Source organism: Neomonachus schauinslandi, chromosome 1, assembly GCF_002201575.2.
Source record: "Neomonachus schauinslandi chromosome 1, ASM220157v2, whole genome shotgun sequence".
Classification (NCBI taxonomy): Eukaryota; Metazoa; Chordata; class Mammalia; order Carnivora; family Phocidae; genus Neomonachus; species Neomonachus schauinslandi.
The window spans coordinates 128,944,413-128,963,345 of record NC_058403.1 but is presented as its reverse complement, the minus strand read 5'-3'; the positions used below and the strand labels follow the sequence as shown (position 1 = coordinate 128,963,345).

Below are 18,933 nucleotides of genomic sequence, written 5' to 3'. Positions count from 1 at the left end.
GTTTCCTTTTTCACCCCCCCCCCCCCCCCCCAATTATTAATAAAATTACCTTTTTTACCAATCCATCCAAGGGAAAAAAAAAAAAAAAAAAAAAAAAAAAAAAACACTTTCTTGTTTGTTTTTGTCTAATTCTGCCTTTAGCAAATTCTCAGACTTCTTTTCATGATAAAATTCATGATATAAATTTCTCAAATTTAGAAGTTTACTTATCAAATACAACCCATGGACTTGAATTTCGTGGTCAACCTGGGGAGACAAAGGAGAACACTGCCAGCTATACACAATGTGAAAAGTATGTTCTGTTGTTGTGGAAAAAATAATCCAGAAAGACAGAGCAGTTTCATAGTGCTCCCAGAAAGATAGTAACAAAGGAAGGCAGGGTTTGGAAAAGATTTTCTTATAGTTTATTATCAACATTTAGTCAAAAATTCTTTGGTAACAGATCATCAAAAGAAAAAAAATTAAAATTAATATTTAGTTATCTTATACAACAAGCATTGCCTAATGTTAGATGTTGTCGTGGCAAAGAGTGAGATTTTTGTGTATATAGAAGGCTTAGGAAAGAAGAAAACACAGAGTTACAAGAACCTTGAGGACAGCTTGTCCAGTCCTTCGTTTTGTTGCAGACACAAAAACTCAAAGAGGTAAAGTGACATTCCCAAGATTCCATGGCTGAGAGCTAGTGGCTACAGTGTTGTTTTCACTGTTTCTCTGCAACATCAAGAATCCTTGCCTTCACTGCAATTAAGGTCACAGATGTGTCCCTTTTTTGAAACATGGAGTGCCCTTTCCCATGGGGAAACTATTGTAAATATGGTTAGACGGACTAAAATACTGTTCTTGATACATTATGAGGTAAGCAGACTGTGTGCAGTGACCTTCAGATTTAATCATATTATGGATAGTATATTTGTGTTTGAATTAAATTTAAGACATTTCTGGGATAAGAATGCACTTTGCATTTTAAAAACACCTTGGGCTATTAAAAGAAGTAAACCTGTTGTTAAATATTCCACCTTTAGACCTTCCAGATTTGTATTTCATTGTTCATAAAATATCAGGACACAAGGTAGCATCTTTAAAAGATACTGATACCCACTTCAATAACACCCATTGTGAATCCTTTTTTCATATTTTGTCCTATTATTTATTAAATTACGTTGAAGGGTCTTCAGGGTTTAGTCTAGCTCCTTCCTTTCTACAAATGCAGAAATTCAGTGCCAGAGAGATTGAGATGAGTAGTCATCATAAGGGATATTCATGAATAGTTCTACTTCTGAATTTTGATGAAACGGTTTATTTTTATTACAGATGGTCAAACTACTCTTGTCTAGAGGTGCCAATATTAATGCTTTTGACAAGAAAGATAGACGGGCTATTCATTGGGCAGCATATATGGGTATGTACGTTTTAAATTTCATTTTCTGACATTATGTATTCAGGAAAATTTGTACGTTTTAGTTCTTGCATTTGGTATAACATCTGTTTTTTAGGATAGTGGGAAGTTACACCATATCTAAATTTGCTGCCCAAGTGGAACCTGTCTGGTAGTGGGAGAGGTTTACCAGAACAGGAGTGTGTTGGGTCCTTTTCTCCTAAAAGCTGATTGAAAATAATTCTGTTTACTTTTAAAGGAAGAGACACCCTAGACACAGGTCTGGGAAACATAATTTAAGTTGGCGTTTACTAAAAGCCCATTCTTAAATCCATCCTTGTTTTTATGGGAATATTAAGGTAGAAGTTATGAAGATGCTTTAAGAATCCTATTATTTTGGGCCACCACTGGGTTGAATAGGCATCATCGTGTTTGATTTCTACAACAGTAATTTCAGAGAAAGAAACTAAGGCTTAGAGTATAGGTTTTTCTGTAGTAACATGATATATATGTTCTTGAAAAATCTCAGGATTTGCAAAATTGCATTCTAAAACTAACAGCTCATGGGAAAACAGTTTTGGGGTAGACCCCCCAAAACCATGCGACTTTGTGACCAGAGCACTAACAAAAACATTAATTCGTTCTTGAGGTGACTTGGACAGCCAGAGAGCAAGCAGGTCTTGAGCTTACCTCAGGATATTTTTAAGTGCACAAAAAGAGCAGAATAGAAATACTGGCTTGTGGGTGCTAAGACCATGTATGTAGAACTAAATCTCTAAGCATGGAGGAAGTACAACCTGCCATGAACCTTGCAAGTCCTACAAGGCCAGGGTTGTACCTCTGGAAGACGTGAATATAGACGTTCATTTTTCAAGTTTTTTCTCTTCCCTGCCAAAGGTTATAATTCTGCTTCTGCCATTTTGGCTCCTCTGGCTTAAGAAAAATCGCATATGGACTGACCTCTTCTGTGTAATACTGGAGTCATTCCCTGATTTACCACTCATACTGCCTGATTACAAAGACATTTAGCTAGCCACCCTTCTTATAGGAATAACTTATCCTCAGTACTCCCTGCTCTTGGTTTTGTCTTTTCCTGTCTCTCACATAAAAATAAAAGATTAAAGGAAAATTTGATGGAAGATTATTAATTTTTAAAACTATGTAAAATTGTGAAACATTATAGTGGAAGAAAATACACACTCAAACCAGTTATGTAGATAACCCAACGGTCCAGGAAAATTTTTTGCCTATAGTAGAAAAAACAAAAGTAGCAAAATCCATATTGAAAGTCTGACCTTTAACATGAGTGTAAAGGAGTATCAAAAATGAAGGTTCCTAAGGTTAACATCCTTATCAGATGTCCCTGTTTTGAAAGCCAAAAGCTGAACATTTTGGGCTTATGTTTCTCTCACATCAAATATTTGTGCCTCTAGTTATATCATGGGCAGTTTTCTTTTGTTATTTGGAGGTAAACATCCAGAAACAATTGACTGGTTAATGAAGAAAAGAAAAATGTAGGAAATTTTCCAAGTAAAATTACATATGCCATGCATGTCTAATGGATGCCATTTTCTAAAACTACACCTAGATGAATTAAATGAAATCTAGTCCTCTTGGTAGCATCAGTCTATAAATTGACAAGGAAGACACATACTTGTTCTGGCCAGGGTCCACCTAGGTAGAACAGTATCATTTATTTCATTCTAGAGTTTTCTTCCCTTTTTTCTTCTAAATAAGTCACCCCAAACTGGCTGTGGAGAAACCTCTTTTTTCATTTTCAGTGGTCCAGTAAAGGAATTTATCCATATTTCTGAAATGTGCTTAAATAAATATTTGTCAATTTTAAGATTGTAAATTTGCCTATGCATAGCTCCTTTCCAAATAAAGTTTTATTGGTATTAGGAAAAATTCATACTTCCTGGAATCTACTAGTTTATACGCACAATTAATATGATCTTAAGAATGATGTATTGATTTTAAACTTTTTCCAGTAAGCCTGCTAGTCTTAAGCATCAAGAGAACTTTGTTTCTTTTTGACATATTAGTGAATAATACGCATTGCCCAGTTGAAAAGCTATAATTATGTGTGAGCCTTCTGGGTACTGATTTTCACTGCATTACAATAAATGCAAGTAGCTATCTTTCTGGAACCATAGATAAGAGAGTAGTGTATAGTGAGTGATCTTTTGTACCAGTTAATACTCTTACATGATAATTATGTTTGATTTGGCACCTAATGTTTTGATATTCCTTAGGTTTTTCCTAAAAATATAGTAGACATTTCTTAATGAGATGGGGGAAACAATAGCTGCAAGTATCCACTTTAATTGGTAATTTACATATAAACAACAAAATCTACTTGATTCTGTGATCTTGTATCCTGGCTTAATTTTTGTCAAGGGAGAGGGGGCCTGTGTTTGAGAGCCTCATTTTTATGGTTATTAACTTTATATACTCATTCCCTATGAAGGGATATTTAAAAATGATATCATGAACAATTCATTTAATGTAAGACATTTAGCTAGAATATCTGGAATATACGAAGAAGTAGAACATAAGAGCATACGATATTTGCCTTTGAAGATACGTATTTGGGAAGTTAATACATAAAAGTAATTTGGGGCAATTAAATAATGATTCGAGTTTAAGAACCATCAGAAAGTATTATATACTTGTTAGGTAGTATTTACAGGTATATATGGTGCTTTTGGCTTATAAGACTTACAGGAAAGAGAGATGACTGAGTTGATTGGGGAAAATGGGAACTGATGTGGGCCTTCAGGGATTAGTAGCAAAGCTTGCAAAGAGATATCCAAGCAAAACATTCCATGCAATGAAGGAATCCCATGAACACAGACACAGATGTGGGAAGCATTATGGAAGAAGGAGAAAGCAGTGTATAATCTAATCTGATAAAGACCAAGGAGATAAAAAAGGAGAATAGTGGTTCTCCCACCATCTGGATACCTGTTCCCCTTCCTGGCCTCCTTGTATGGTATGGTCGGGCCTCGGCCTAGTTCTGACTAGTGAATTGAAAGCAACATCACCTCTGGGCCAGAGCATTTAATTGCTGATTTGAGATTCTACAGTCTATTGCTCCTTTTGGCACAGTGGCCACGTTCAAGATGGTGTCAGCTATATGAGCCTGTGTCCTTGAGTGACTTAGCAGACCCCTCTTGCCAAGCTATCATAGTGTTGATGAGAAATAAAATGCTAGTTAAGCCACTGAGATTTAGGAATTGATTGTTAACCACAGCACATATAACCCTATCCTGATTGATACAAAGGTGAATAGCAAACAAAGTTGGTTAAGGACATCTGGTAGAAATAATAGGGGAAAAGAAGTTTTTAACCACGTTCTAGGCAGAGAAACATAAACTAATGTGTTACATTAGACATAAAACGCCAATTTCAGAACTTGAGAATGTATTAAAACAATCTTAAAAACAACAAGATCTAGACAAAAGGAGCGTTATCTAGACAAAAGGTTGTCACTGTATAAAATAATCAAATATATGGTTTTCAATTAGTTACCTCTATCAACATTTATTAAAATTACCTGGGGCGCCTGGGTGGCTCAGTCGTTAAGCGTCTGCCTTCGGCTCAGGTCATGATCTCAGGGTCCTGGGATCGAGTCCCGCATCGGGCTCCCTGCTCCTTGGGAGCCTGCTTCTCCCTCTGCCTCTCTCTCTCTCTCTCTGTCTCTAATGAATAAATAAATAAAATCTTTAAAAAAAAAATTTAAAAAAAATTAAAAAAATAAAATTATGAATTCTTTTTTTCTTCTTCTGTCCTTTCTCTGGTTATGACTTGATTCATTGGTGACTTATGCATTATTTAGGTAATTTGCATTTTTACCTTTTTTTAAAGATATCCAGGATTATATTTCATATTTTCCTATACTCATCTGGTTTTTTTCCCCTCATAAACATTTTCAGGTCACATTGAAGTAGTGAAATTACTTGTGGCACATGGAGCTGAAGTGACATGCAAGGATAAGAAGTCTTATACACCTCTTCATGCAGCAGCCTCTAGTGGAATGATCAGCGTAGTCAAGTACCTTCTGGATCTTGGAGTTGATGTAGGTATATAGATTGAGCAATATAAATGAAGGAGGCAAGCTTTTATATGTTTGTGATTTCATTGCTGGCAGAAGTTATTCTAATTTTAAAGATAATTTTATTTTTTTAAAGATTTATTTATTTATTTACTTGACAGCAAGAGACAGACAGCGAGAGCAGGAACACAAACAGGGGGAGTGGGAGAGGGAGAAGCAGGACTCCCACCAGGCAGGAGCCCGACGCGGGGCTCGATCCCACCCTGGGATCATGACCTGAGCCGAAGGCAGATGCTTAACGACTGAGCCACCCAGGCGCCCCTTAAAGATAATTTTATATAATAATATTTTTATCTTTTAATTGGATATTTGTAGTCCTTTACATAATATATAGTGCACTAATATGATCATGTAATTAGTCAAAGTATATTAAGAGGTAAAGGATATTTCAAAGGTGAATGAATGACACAGGTTTTTCTTCTTCATCACTGTCCAAGCCCTGTAGCTCCATTTTAGCTGATCAGATACACTTGGGTTATTTTTCCTAAGTGACTAGGTTACTGTTAGTCTTATTTGCTCAGTCTAATACTCCCTTTAAATGACTATAACAGTTCACATTACAGGATATTGGCAAGAGCTAGGCAGGAAAACCAGAGGTTTCTTGCCCATCAACTGTAAGTGTTCTTACTGTATAAATTTGTTTGGTTAGGAGGGTTGCTACTTTATATTTGATTCCTGAATTGAGATAGCTAAGAATACCTTACTTTCACAGGCCATCCTTTAAGCACTTGTGCTTTTATGCCCCTCTTCATATATTTACTCTTATTTTAGGTACAGTTCTGACAGACTTGTCTGATTCTTCAAAACAGATTAAAAAGAGCAAATTAGAAGGAGAGAGGGTTAGGCTCTGCTAGAGGGAGGGCTTTAGATCAGCTGCAAAAACAAACAAAAAGGTAAGTAGTAATCTGGTTGGATAAAGAATGCGAGGCAGAATTGTAGAGCTGAATAGACTCTTAATTTAAGGATTATATGAAGCACTTTGCCTAAAGCAAACAAGTAGTTACTGAAAATGTCGGGATTGTGAGATGTTACAAAAATCCAAACATGTTGTTAGGGAGGGTCTTGTAGAGTGCAAATAGAAGTTTTATTTCTCAGCAGTTCCTCTAGCTCTGTTTCACCAGAGTAGCATAATGCCTTACCGTACAACTGATCTAGATAAATTAGGCATCTTGTTTCTGACTGTTTCACATCCATTCTGGTGAGTTCTTTTAATTTGTGTTATTGACAGTAAAGTAACATTTGTAAACTGTGGTGACAGAGAGTTCTTTGGAATAAATGGTCAGACTCAGAGCCGTTTACTGACATGTGGCCTCCAGTTGCATGATTTATTAGTTTCCCAGGGCTTCCATAAGAAATTACCATAAAGTGAGTGACTTAAAACAAATTTAATCTCTCAAAGTTCTGGAGACTCTGAGGGAGAAGCTATTCCATGTCTCCTAACTTTTGGTGGTGAAGTGTAGGTACTTTGACTAAAGTTAAGTGTTGTCTTTTCACTTTATCCAATTTCTGTTACCAGGGATTTCAGAAAAGAAAATGTTAAAATACAGTTGTGATAAGTTGAGGCCAACTTCAGAGTTAGAGGGGACAGTCTCCAAACAAGGCTGCCCTGATTTCTGATCAACTACAAGTTTGGGGCATTCCCCAAAACCACCTTCGGGTTTGATAAGTCACTAGAAGGATTCAAAAAATTCACTGAAGGGGCGCTAGGTGGTTCAGTCAGTTAAGTATCTGACTCTTGATTTGGGCTCAGGTCTTGATCTCAGGGTTGTGAGTTCAAGCCCCACATTGGCCCCATGCTGGTCATGGAGCCTACTTAAAACAAAAACAAAAACAAACTCACAACTATTATACTCATGGTATATTATACAAAAAAGATACGAATTAAGATCAGCCAAAGGAAGAGACACATAGGGCAAAGTCCAGGAGTATTCTAAACAGAAAGCATTCATTGTTCTCTCCCCATGGAGTTGGGACTCCTTACTCTCCTAGCATCAGCGTGTGACAGTATGCACATAGTATTGCCAAACAGGAAAGCTCATGTGAGCTTTGTTTTCATAGTTTTTATTGGGGCTCCTTTACATAGGTATGATTGATTTTTTAATTTATTTTTCTAATTTTTATTTATTTTTTAAGATTTTATTTATTTGAGAAAGTGAGCAAGAGAGAGAGCACAGGAGCAGAGGGAGAGGGAGAAGCACACTCCTCACTGAGCAGGGAGCCCGATGCCGGGCTCTATCCCAGGAGCCTAGGATCATGACCGGAGCCAAAGGCAGATGCTTAACTACCTGAACCACCCAGGCACCCCATAGGTGTGATTGATTAATCGATCACTTGCCCACATGGTTGATTTCAGTCTCCAAGTCCACTGATAACTGAGGGCTCCAGAGCCCGCACCCTAAATCACATAGTTGGTTTATGTGGCATTGGCACATCCTACCCCTAGACCATTGGCTACGTCCAGTCCTACTCTAAGATCCATTGTAGCCAGCTCCCACCCTAAATGAGGACACTCCTATCAAGTATGCCATAGATTACCTCCCAGAAGACAAGGGCAAGGGCTAGACATCTCTTTGGGCAAAGGTCACATTCTTTATGTAAAAGTCATGTAAACTTTAAAGTATTCACCCATTTTATTTATTAGAAACAGAACGAAAAGAGAATCTTGCTCAAGAATTTCTCAGTGTGAAGAGCACATTCATTCTGGTAAAATGTTAACATGTAAGGCTGGAAAATATCTAGAGTCCAACTTTGTGCAGAAATGAAATAGAAAAAGATGCCACTCATTTTTTTTAAATCCTAACTTTTACTTCATTACCAACTTTAATCTTTTGTCACTGCAAATGTAAAGGCTGAAAATAAGCATGTTATTCAATATATCTCAGAATTTTCAGTTTGTGTTCATTTGTCATGATTCTTAGAGTTAATTCTTATAACTGTACCTTACTTTGAAGACTTTTAAAAATACATTATTTTGTTTTCATTTTCTTAAAATTTCTCTCTTGGAATCATTCAGTTTTGTCATGAAGTAGACATTGCATGTGTAAATTATATTCCCTGAATGTACAAAATCTATTTGACACCAAAATGCTGTTGTTAATGTTCATTATTTTAAAAGAACTTTAGCATTATAAGCCTTATCTATGTATTTAGCCCTGTTTCTCACTTTATTAACTTGATTGCAACCACAACATCACTAAACTAGCTCTCATTCTTGTAGCAAGTAGCGCAAGACTACTTTAACATTGAGATTTTTTTTTCTTCCAATAGATGAATGAACCAAATGCCTATGGAAATACACCTCTTCATGTAGCCTGCTATAATGGACAAGATGTTGTAGTGAATGAACTTATAGACTGTGGTGCTAATGTAAATCAAAAGAATGAAAAAGGATTTACTCCTTTGCACTTTGCTGCTGCATCAACACATGGAGCATTGTGTTTAGAGCTTCTAGTAGGCAATGGGGCTGATGTCAATATGAAGGTATGAAATAAAATCAGAATCCATACTGTACTATTTAGGAGTTTGCTGTTTAAAACAGTATCAGTAACAAATACCATTCAGCAATAAAAAGGAACAAATTACGGATAGACACAAGAACACAGGTGAATCTTTAAAAAGTCTTACAAAAGAATATACATATTATTCCCATTTATAGATGGTTCTAGAACAGATGAAATTCCATTTATATGGGGTTCCAGATTCTGTAGTTGGGAAAAAAAAAAAAAGAACAGTTGCCTCTGTGAGGAGGGATTGATGAAAAAGGGATGTAGCAGAACTTGCTGGGGTGATGGTAATATTCTATATTTTGACGGGCTTTGTGTTATATAAATAAGCATTTGTCAAAACTCATGAAGTGGTACATTTAAGATTTGTACACTTCATTGCATGTATATTTTCCCTTAGGAGGTAACAAACAAAAGTGATGTTGAACGCTCGTTTATGATAAACATACCAAAGTGTTTAGAGATAATATGTAGTCATATCTTCAACTTTTGAAAAACATCAAATAATTGGGTGGATGGCTGGATGGAGAGATTGATATATGATGATGTGCGTATAGTAAAAATGTTAGTGATAGAATCCAGGTGGTATATATATGGATGTTCATGGTAATCCTTTTAACTTTTCTGTTTTGAAGTTTTTTTTCAATTTTATAAAAATTGAAAGACCACTATCAGTGTGTTACATATAAAGAATAGTTTTTGTTGTTTTTTGGTTACATTCACATTCAGGAATGAGCATTTGAATTTTAGAAATACGTGAAAATTCTGGAACCAAAATAAATGTTCTTTCACTATATAATTCTGTGAAAAAGCACATGCAGCCACATTTTTGAACAACACTACTTTATAATGTGTAATCATCATTTTGATTTTTCTAAAATGCTTTCACTGATTGTTTCTGTATTAATTCATCAATTCATTCTTTGAGTATTTGCCAGTCTATATCTTGTGTTATAAAGAAAAGAAAACCACAAATAAAATTGAACTGTTTAGTAAAAACATTTAACCTTAAAATGTGTTTTTCAGAGCTTTAATTACTTAAGCTTTCAGCTTCTTTTATGGGTATCATGAGCCAGTCTTCAGATTGGTAAAGAAAGGGAGTCCATTTTCTTGTATTTCTTAACTTTAGAGAGACTTTTAGTGTTGCTGCTGACCCTGATAGCTGTAGTAGCAGCAAGTCCATCTATAATTAGTCATTGCTCTAAATTGCCCTCTCTCTCAGCTACAGGAAGAATTTATAGTTATCATACTCAAGGAAGGAAAGGGCATGAAGTATCATAAAGAACTCCTATTATATGATTACGTTTAAAATGCCTTTTCTAAGAATATACATTCAAAGCTTCCAGTTCTCAGTCAAATCACCTACTGAAGGTTTTTTTAATAGTTTAAATAATTACTAAAAATTTATTGATAATAAATTTGAACTCCTCAGTTTGATTTGAAGAATTCCTGCTGTTTGGATAATCGGGGAGTAGAACAATATCTAAACTCTTGTGAAGAAAAGAAATTTGTTACTTGTTTCCTCAAAGGCCTAATGATATTTTTTAATGAAGATTGGATCTTAACATTTCTCAAAAGATCATAACCAAATTTTTTTTAGTCTCTATGAGAACTGTTTATGATCAAGTGACTGTAGTTAAATCGTTGTGTGTTAAATATTAAGTATCATGGCTTACCTATAACATTAGCTATGACACATGTTTTAGTTTCTATAGTGCTGTCTTTAAGGGGTAAAAATTAGGCTTTTTATTTATTTTATACAGTGCCATTTAGACATGAATATTTAATATAATTTGATGAGAGATCGTTTGATTCATATGTGAGCGCCTACATAGCTGACTCCAGTGGCTAAGCAGATTTGAAGGGAACGAGCCAGTGATGTTGGTTTGGGAATAGATTTCCTAAAAAGTTGCCTTAATCTTGTCTGGGGATATTCCGTTTATATGCAGTTGTCCAATTATCTTATAGCCAAGTTCCTTTGGAACACAGTTCCCATGATGTTAATGACTTCTAAGGTACCTTCCAGCTCTGAAATTATATAAAAATTATTAATAACTTTGTGTTTTTAACGAGTAAGAACATATATTCACTCAAGAATCTTCATTCCTGACACCTGTGTATCCTATATTTATCAAATCAGTGCCTATCAAATTGTTGCTTGATTAAGGAGCTAATAAGGCTTTGACACTTGCCTTATAAAAAAATTATACTTGTAACCCTCATGTTCTCCTTATCAAGTCATCTCTTTCTCCCTGCTTCATCTTTTTCTTCTACGTTATTTTTCCATTTTGTTTCTGTCCCTGATCAAGTTGTGGATGACTAGAAATTGGAATGTGAATTTAGGCTTGAAATTACTCATTTATTTATATGTTTTTAAATTGGCTGTCTTACAAAGTACTACATAGAGATAAAGTGAATGAAGTTTAAAAAACAATATAGGTCTGGTTTTTATAACCTTGCTTATTAACATGAGCCCTACTGCATTGATTGTATCACTTAAATGCACATCTTTTCCCACTTCACCTTATTGTTCATAATCTGACAACTGTCAGATAAAATACCCCAAATAATTTGATTTAAAATTTAAACATAAAAAGTAATGCTTACTTGTTGTTGTTATTTATGGTCACCTGTGAACACATCTCTTAGAATTTTGGTGGATCTTAATTTTTGTTTGAAACTCCTAATTTGATCTAAAATTAATTAAGGTGACTTAAAAAAAAAAACCTACCCATTGTCTCCCCACTGCAGAGAGAAATAAATGGGCTCTTCCCACTTCTAACATGTCTTAACGTGGACTTTTCAGTTGGTAATCTGAATCTTTTGGGGGTGTTTTGTTTGTTTGTTTCTTTTAGTATATTTGGAATACTTTTTATGATCAGTAAGTATGTAGAAAGTAAAAATGTCAATCCAGTGCCACCTGTAGGACTCCACTTACTAGCTATGAGACCTGGTTACATTTCTTAACCCCTTGGCCTATACGATAGGGTCAATAGTATATATGTCATAGGGTTTTGGAAAAGCAAATGACTAAATATATATGAAATGTTTTAAAACTGCTTGGAACATAGTGCTTACTATGTATATAAATGTTAGCTATAATTATATTTCACATTTCATCATTTTATGAACTCAAATTTATATTACAGTTTAGTTTTTATTTTTACTTTTTTCTTGTCTGTAAGGTAAAAGATTAACATTGAAGAATCAAGATATGTTAGATAGGGAACATTTTGAAAAAACATTACAAACTGGAATCCCTTTATTAAAATGCTTTTGTGCTTTTTTTTTTCTGGTTGAAAAAATAACTGCTACATAGATAAAAACACCAAATACAGTAATAGACTATAATAGACTATAACAGACACTGATATATCATATGGGTGTTTTACAAAGGTTAGTATATTTATTCTGTACAGCAGGACTGTGAGGTACAGGTAATATCATATCCATTGAGTGAAGGCTCAGGAAGATAGACAGCTTCTCCTAATTCTTTCTGTGGTAACTGGCAGAACCAGGATTCAGCTCAGCTCATCCTGATTCCAGAGCCTACCTTGTTTGTTCGCTTGGGTTTGTTTGTTTTGGTTTGCTTTGGTTTGTTTTCCCTCCTGTGTACACACTGCTTCTAAAGGTTTAAAAATTCTGAGATAAATTGCCAATTGGATAGTTTGTTTGCTTGAAAAAAATTTATATAAAATTATGGAATCAAATACATTGCTAGGTAATTACGAAGTTCGTCTAACACTCCACTATTACAATGACATGAGAATTTCTTTTTTTTTTAAAGATTTATTTATTTGACAGAGACAGAGCGAGAGAAGGAACATAAGCAGGGGGAGTGGGAGAGGGAGAAGCAGGCTCCCCGCGGAGCAAGGAGCCCGATGTGGGGTTCGATCCCAGGACCCTGGGATCATAACCTGAGCCTAAAGCAGAAGCTTAATGACTGAGCCACCCAGGCGCCCCGACATGAGAATTTCTTAAGGAGATCTGCATTATAGAGTTTTAGTATAAACTTAGGACACTTGTCACATTTCATTTTTAAGTATATGTACACAGAAGATATTCTGAATATTGCTGAGGGATTAGGAATTGCAAAATAGACTCTTTCCTTTATAATGGTCACATTGTATGTTTTGACAAAGTCCTTTAGAATTTCGGAGTTTGTACATTAAATACACACATGCCCAGTTAGTATGATTATTTATTTTAAGTAATTTGAGGAAAAAGCTAACAATATTTATTACAAATAATTATAAACAAATTAAAATATGAAGTTTTTAAAGTGAATTATAGTGGTTGAAGTTAATGCTAACATTCACTTTTCCTTGGTTGATGAAGGATTCAGCATTTCTTAGAATGAAAGAATTGTAGCAGTGTGAAATTTTTGAAAGGTGGGAAAACTGAAGCACAAGGATATTAATGATTCAACCAAGGTCACATAGTCAGTAGTGCTACAACTGGGATGTGTTTCCCACCTTTGTAATAGGAATGATACTAAGATTACACTGTATACCTACCTTGCAGAGCTTTTTGTAAACTATAGGCATTAAGGGTTTTTTTTGTTGTTGTTGTATATTTGTGCTTTATAATATCCGTACTTTAAAAAAAAGTTCCTAATTTTAAACAGCTGTTTTACCTACATAGGATTGAGTTAAACTTAATGCTTGAATAATAGTTTTACAAGATGAAGATGCAAGAAGATACTCAAAATAAAACTAAGGGTTACATATGACAGATATAACAATAATTTTAAATCTCTCTTATTTGATTATTTCAGAGCAAGGATGGGAAAACCCCACTGCACATGACTGCCCTCCACGGTAGATTCTCCAGATCACAAACCATTATCCAGAGTGGTAAAAAGTATTTCTGTTTGTTTTTTTTTCTTAAATGTAATAAAAACATCCACAAAATGAATGGTATTGAGGAATTGTTGTAGCTGTCTATATATTTTTAATATTTGATTTCAGATCTTACGAAAATAAAATAATAAAGAGTATAAAATGCCATGTATATGTATCTTTTACAATTTGTTTTTCATTTATTTTTGTTTTATTTCACCTGAATTATAAGTACAATTTCTCTAGCAGTTGGTGTGGGCTTTCTATAAGCATTGCTAAATAGAAAACTTTGCCTTTCCACAACAGTTTGTATTTGTATTATACATTAACAAAACTCTGTTGCATTTATCTTTTTTCCCGTTTTGGATATTTTGAACTATTTTTAGGACTTTCATTTATTTTCGGAACCTGTATTCTTTTGCATTTGAATTAGTACTAGGCAAGCTAAACCTTTAAATACTCTTAGGTACATTACTTTAGTGTTTCCCAAGCCATATTCCAAGGAACTGTTTGTTAGTAGTCCTCAAGATAATAGTTGTTATGGTTTTGCAAGGAAAAAGTAGTAGTTTTGTGATCAAATAATTCCTGAAGCATTGTATACAATCTTGATGACACATGGTGTGTGTGCATTAAAGCTCTGAAATCTTGCTCTAAAGAAATATGTTTAATTTTGTTTTAATATAGTGGTTTCCAAACTTATTAGACCCCAGAACCCTTTCATCATTTTAAAATCTGTTAAAAGCTTATGCTTAGTTCACAAAATTGTTTTTAAGTGTAAACTCTGTAACCTCAGTGCCTGGCCCATTAAATGTCCTGTGAGTGAAACCTAGTTAAACCACTATATCCATTAGTTTATGTTTGAATAGTGTTTTATGGTACTTTTGATGTTATAAATTTGACTTGATCTTAATATGGCCCAGTATCTGATAGTACATTATTTACTGCAGGAGCTGTAATTGACTGTGAGGATAAGAATGGAAACACCCCTTTGCACATAGCAGCAAGGTACGGCCATGAGCTGCTAATCAACACTCTTATTACAAGTGGTGCTGACACTGCAAAGTAAGTACTTACCACAGTGTTGAGAGCTGTGCTGACAGGGAAACACAGATGGAAGTGAATTGCAGTTTTCTAGAGATTTCAAGTAGAAGTATGGATTTTGTGCCCAATATGGTACTAATTGCTTGAGCTTTTTCCTACTTGTGTGGATGATGTGCTAGAATAGATATTTAATGTGATTTCATTTGGTAAGCCGGCGTAGTATATTCTTATATTTTTTTAACCCCAGTGCATTCTAAATTATGAATAATACACCGTTTTAGTCAGAGCTTTGCATTGTTGTGATCTATTTATTAAAAGTAAATAAAAGACCCAAAAATGTTTATATACTGAATACTTTTCTTTTTCATTCAAATAATACTATCTGTAGATTTTTTGCCTCCTGCTTTGGTCAAAACAGCTCACTTTGTCTATTTTATGTATTAAAGTTTCTCTGTAAAGATTTTGTTTGAAAGATGGATTCTCTTGCGTGCTCTGCAGAAGTAAACACCCTACTTAATTTGATGGTTATCATTCCTATGTGTGTCTTTCTATTTTTATTACATTTTATTACATTTATTATATATATTCATTAACTTGTTTTAAACCTTTTAAACTTTCTGTAAATGTGATGCTACTGTATACTTTTTTGCAACGTCTTTGATTTAGCCATGTAGATAAAGATTTGGACTTTTTTTCACATCTCTACGAATACCTGTAGTTCATTTTATAAAATTTAATTTTGTATAAAGATTTCATAGTTTATTCATTCTACTTATTTGCAAACATAAGTTGCTTCCAATTTTACAAAATTTCCTGCAGTGAGCATTCTTGAACATTTTGTGTTGTGGTAATGATTCTCACTGGCGAGGCGTGGGGGGGGGGAATGGATTTCACACCCTAGGCAAATGTCCAGAGACATTTTTGGTTGTCATGCTTTGGGAGGAGGGTGTTACTGGCATCTGGTTTGGATAGAGCCCAGGGGGCACTGCTGAACATCCTGCATGCACAGGGAAGCCGCCCCGCCCCCAATAAAGTCCATCATGACAATAGTGCCAAGGTTGAAAAATTCTCCTGGAGGAAAACTGCTGGATAATATATAAGCTATGGTCACCTTCAGCCTTTTGCCAAATTGCTCTCCAAAATGTTAAAGGTTTTGACTCATCTAATTATCTTTCCGCTTCAGCTAGTTTCTTTGTAATTTATTCAAATGATTGTATTATTCTTGATTGTAATGCAGTTACTGTCCTGCTTATACTTCAGGCGTGGCATACATGGAATGTTCCCCCTCCATTTGGCAGCCTTAAGTGGTTTTTCAGATTGCTGCAGGAAACTTCTTTCTTCTGGTAAGTGGAACCATTGTAGACTGAGTCTTCTTTTTTTGTTTCCCCAAACATTTTATGTTCCCCTCCTACATTTTAATACAATCTCTTTATCCTGCTTTTCCAAAATCACTTGTAGATATGTCCAAGTGTGAATCATTTATTAAGTCCTCTTAGAAGATGTTGGGTCTTTTTTCATTTTAAGATGCAGTTTTGGGGCGCCTGGGTGGCTCAGTCGTTGAGCATCTGCCTTCAGCTCAGGTCATGATCCCAGGGTCCTGGGATCGAGCCCCGCATCAGGCTCCCTGCTCAGTGGGAAGCCTGCTTCTCCTCCTACTCCCCCTGCTTGTGTTCCCTCTCTCGCTGTATCTCTCTCTGTCAAATAAATAAAATCTTTTTTTTTTTTAAGCAGTTTTATCTTCAAATCTGGGAAAGATTTTATTTTTCCAGGATTTCCTTCCTTATTATCTACTTTGAATAATTTTGTGCCTGTTTGTAATTCAGTTTTGTTTGAAATTGGGGGGGCATGTGATACTTGACATTTCTTGACATATACTTTTAAAGTGAAGTAACTTACCTATGATACTATATAAGATGTGTTCATTCTTGCAGGATTTGATATAGATACCCCAGATGATTTTGGCAGGACCTGTCTACACGCAGCTGCAGCTGGAGGGTATGTTAACAAAATTTTTACTTTTTTAAGAAGAAGGTAGCTGGTCATGTCAGTTTTTCTTTTATCTTAGTTTCTCTTTATTAGTTCTGCGCTGCCTCAAAATAGGAAACAAACCGTAATAGGAGTGGTTTGGGAGAAGAAAGTCCAGAGTAGTAGAAATTGCTTTTTCTAAATCCTCTTCCACCTAAGTCATAAATTATGAGTGGGAGGAGAGATGGAACAAAACTGTAAAAGGAAGCATTGTGGGGGAGGTGGAGCAAAACTGTAAAAGGAAGTATTGCTTTTTATGAGAGAAAATTATTTCTGGGTAAATGAAAGGAATATATATCCTCAAATGAGAGCAACAAAACATTAGGGATGTTCTGAGTAATACTAATGTTCTTTGAGAAGGTGTTTAGGGTTTTTTCATCATAATTTTAGGGGGAAAAAATGTCGATGGCTTGTTTTTGTCTTGTGTCTACTCAGAACTAATATCTAGGAAAAAGAAAATTTTTGAGATTGAAAAATTTTGGACAGTTTTAAATACTGCTGCTAGGGTAGGCTCTTGGTTTGACTAAACAACAACCTTCAGTTAAAACTTGTGGTCTTTGAAGCATGCTGCTAATCTAATGTTTCTGATCAGTTAGATCCTAAATCTAAAATAAGCCATTTAATTCATGGTGACTTATCAAAAACATTTGCAAGAATTTTATTACTAATAATCATTCTTTAAAAATTCCCAGTGGTTTCAGAGGACAAGTATACTGAATCAAGACTCCAACTAGGCCAGTCTCAGATGCAAAAATGGATTGTGAACATATGACTGGGTCCTCTTGTTCTTCCAAGGTCACCAAAGAACCTTCCAGTTAAAACCTAGCTTCCATATTACTGGCCTCCAGAGGGAGGGACAAAAGATAGCACAACTGTCTGATCATGTGGCAGTCACAGTTTCTAGTGTAACATAGTAATAATGTTCAGGTTTTTTAAAATTAAACTACAGAAAGACCCATGCATGTACCGTACTCTCCTATAATTTTAACTAAGGATACATCTAAGCAATTATAGTATAAAAGATAAGGGAAAGCAAATTGGAACATTTTTCAGGTTTGATTTTTTTTAACCCATTTTCTTTTAATTTAGTATTAAAAACCATTTAAATTTAAACCATTCTATTAAAAGCCTGTTGTTTGAGGTTTGTTTTAAAGGTTCCTAAAAACTCTTAGGAAGTCTTTTTTTTTTTTTTTTTTTAAGATTTTTTTTATTTGAAATACAGCGTGAGCATTAAGGGGGCCAGGGGCAGGAAGGGGGAGGGAGAAGCAGACTCCCCACTGAGCAGGGAGCCCAAGGACTCGGGCTGGATCCCAGGACCCATGAGATCATGACCTGAGCCTAAGGCAGCCACTTAACCAACTCTCAGGAACTCTTTTACAAATGTGAACTTTCTTTTAAATAGTGACATGACTCATTTGTTATTTCCTAGCAACATGCCAAAATGTATATATATATAAATTCTTAAAATATATGATGAATTTTAATGTTTTATTTTTTATAAAACATAAATCATGTCATTTTATTCACTTTGTCTTCATTTGAAAACATGCTTTGATACTTATTTAAACTACCAATTTTGTTAAGAAATTATTGACAATTAAGTCTGTTTTCCCTGAATAGGAATTTGGAGTGCCTAAACCTTCTGCTGAATACCGGTGCAGACTTCAACAAAAAGGACAAATTTGGGAGGTAGGCTGTGATGCCTGCCATTCCTCTATAGAACCTAATTAATGTTATTTACTTAATGACTTTCATGACGTTCTAAGTGGGTTCTGAGAATTAACAGTTCAGCATCTTTTGCATTGTGATCATGATTCACTGAGAGGCCTAAATAAGTCAGTAACTTCTAAATATTCATTTTTACCCACAGTTTTCTTCCACTTGGGCCCCTGCCACAGCCCCAGGCTGCCAGCCACAGCTTTACCTTAAAAGCACCTCTGTGTCTCTTGATATCATTCTTCCTCCTCCCATAATTATACCATGGAAATGTAAAACCCCATGGTGCCTCTGTTCCTTCAAGAAGAAACTCAC

General features: G+C 35.0%; 1 protein-coding gene across 2 annotated transcripts in view; it reads left to right on the top strand.

Annotated features, from left to right (window-relative positions):
- Positions 1 to 18,933, top strand: part of ANKRD28 (ankyrin repeat domain 28) — a 123,793-nt gene that overhangs the window by 68,611 nt on the left and 36,249 nt on the right. For both annotated transcript variants that reach the window (XM_021678907.2, XM_044920522.1), the window contains exons 6-13: positions 1,312 to 1,399; positions 5,314 to 5,456; positions 8,760 to 8,972; positions 13,773 to 13,851; positions 14,784 to 14,898; positions 16,138 to 16,220; positions 16,809 to 16,872; positions 18,523 to 18,591. In XM_021678907.2, coding sequence (XP_021534582.1) covers positions 1,312 to 1,399; positions 5,314 to 5,456; positions 8,760 to 8,972; positions 13,773 to 13,851; positions 14,784 to 14,898; positions 16,138 to 16,220; positions 16,809 to 16,872; positions 18,523 to 18,591 — 854 coding nt within the window. The remainder of the gene's footprint in view (positions 1 to 1,311; positions 1,400 to 5,313; positions 5,457 to 8,759; positions 8,973 to 13,772; positions 13,852 to 14,783; positions 14,899 to 16,137; positions 16,221 to 16,808; positions 16,873 to 18,522; positions 18,592 to 18,933) is intronic.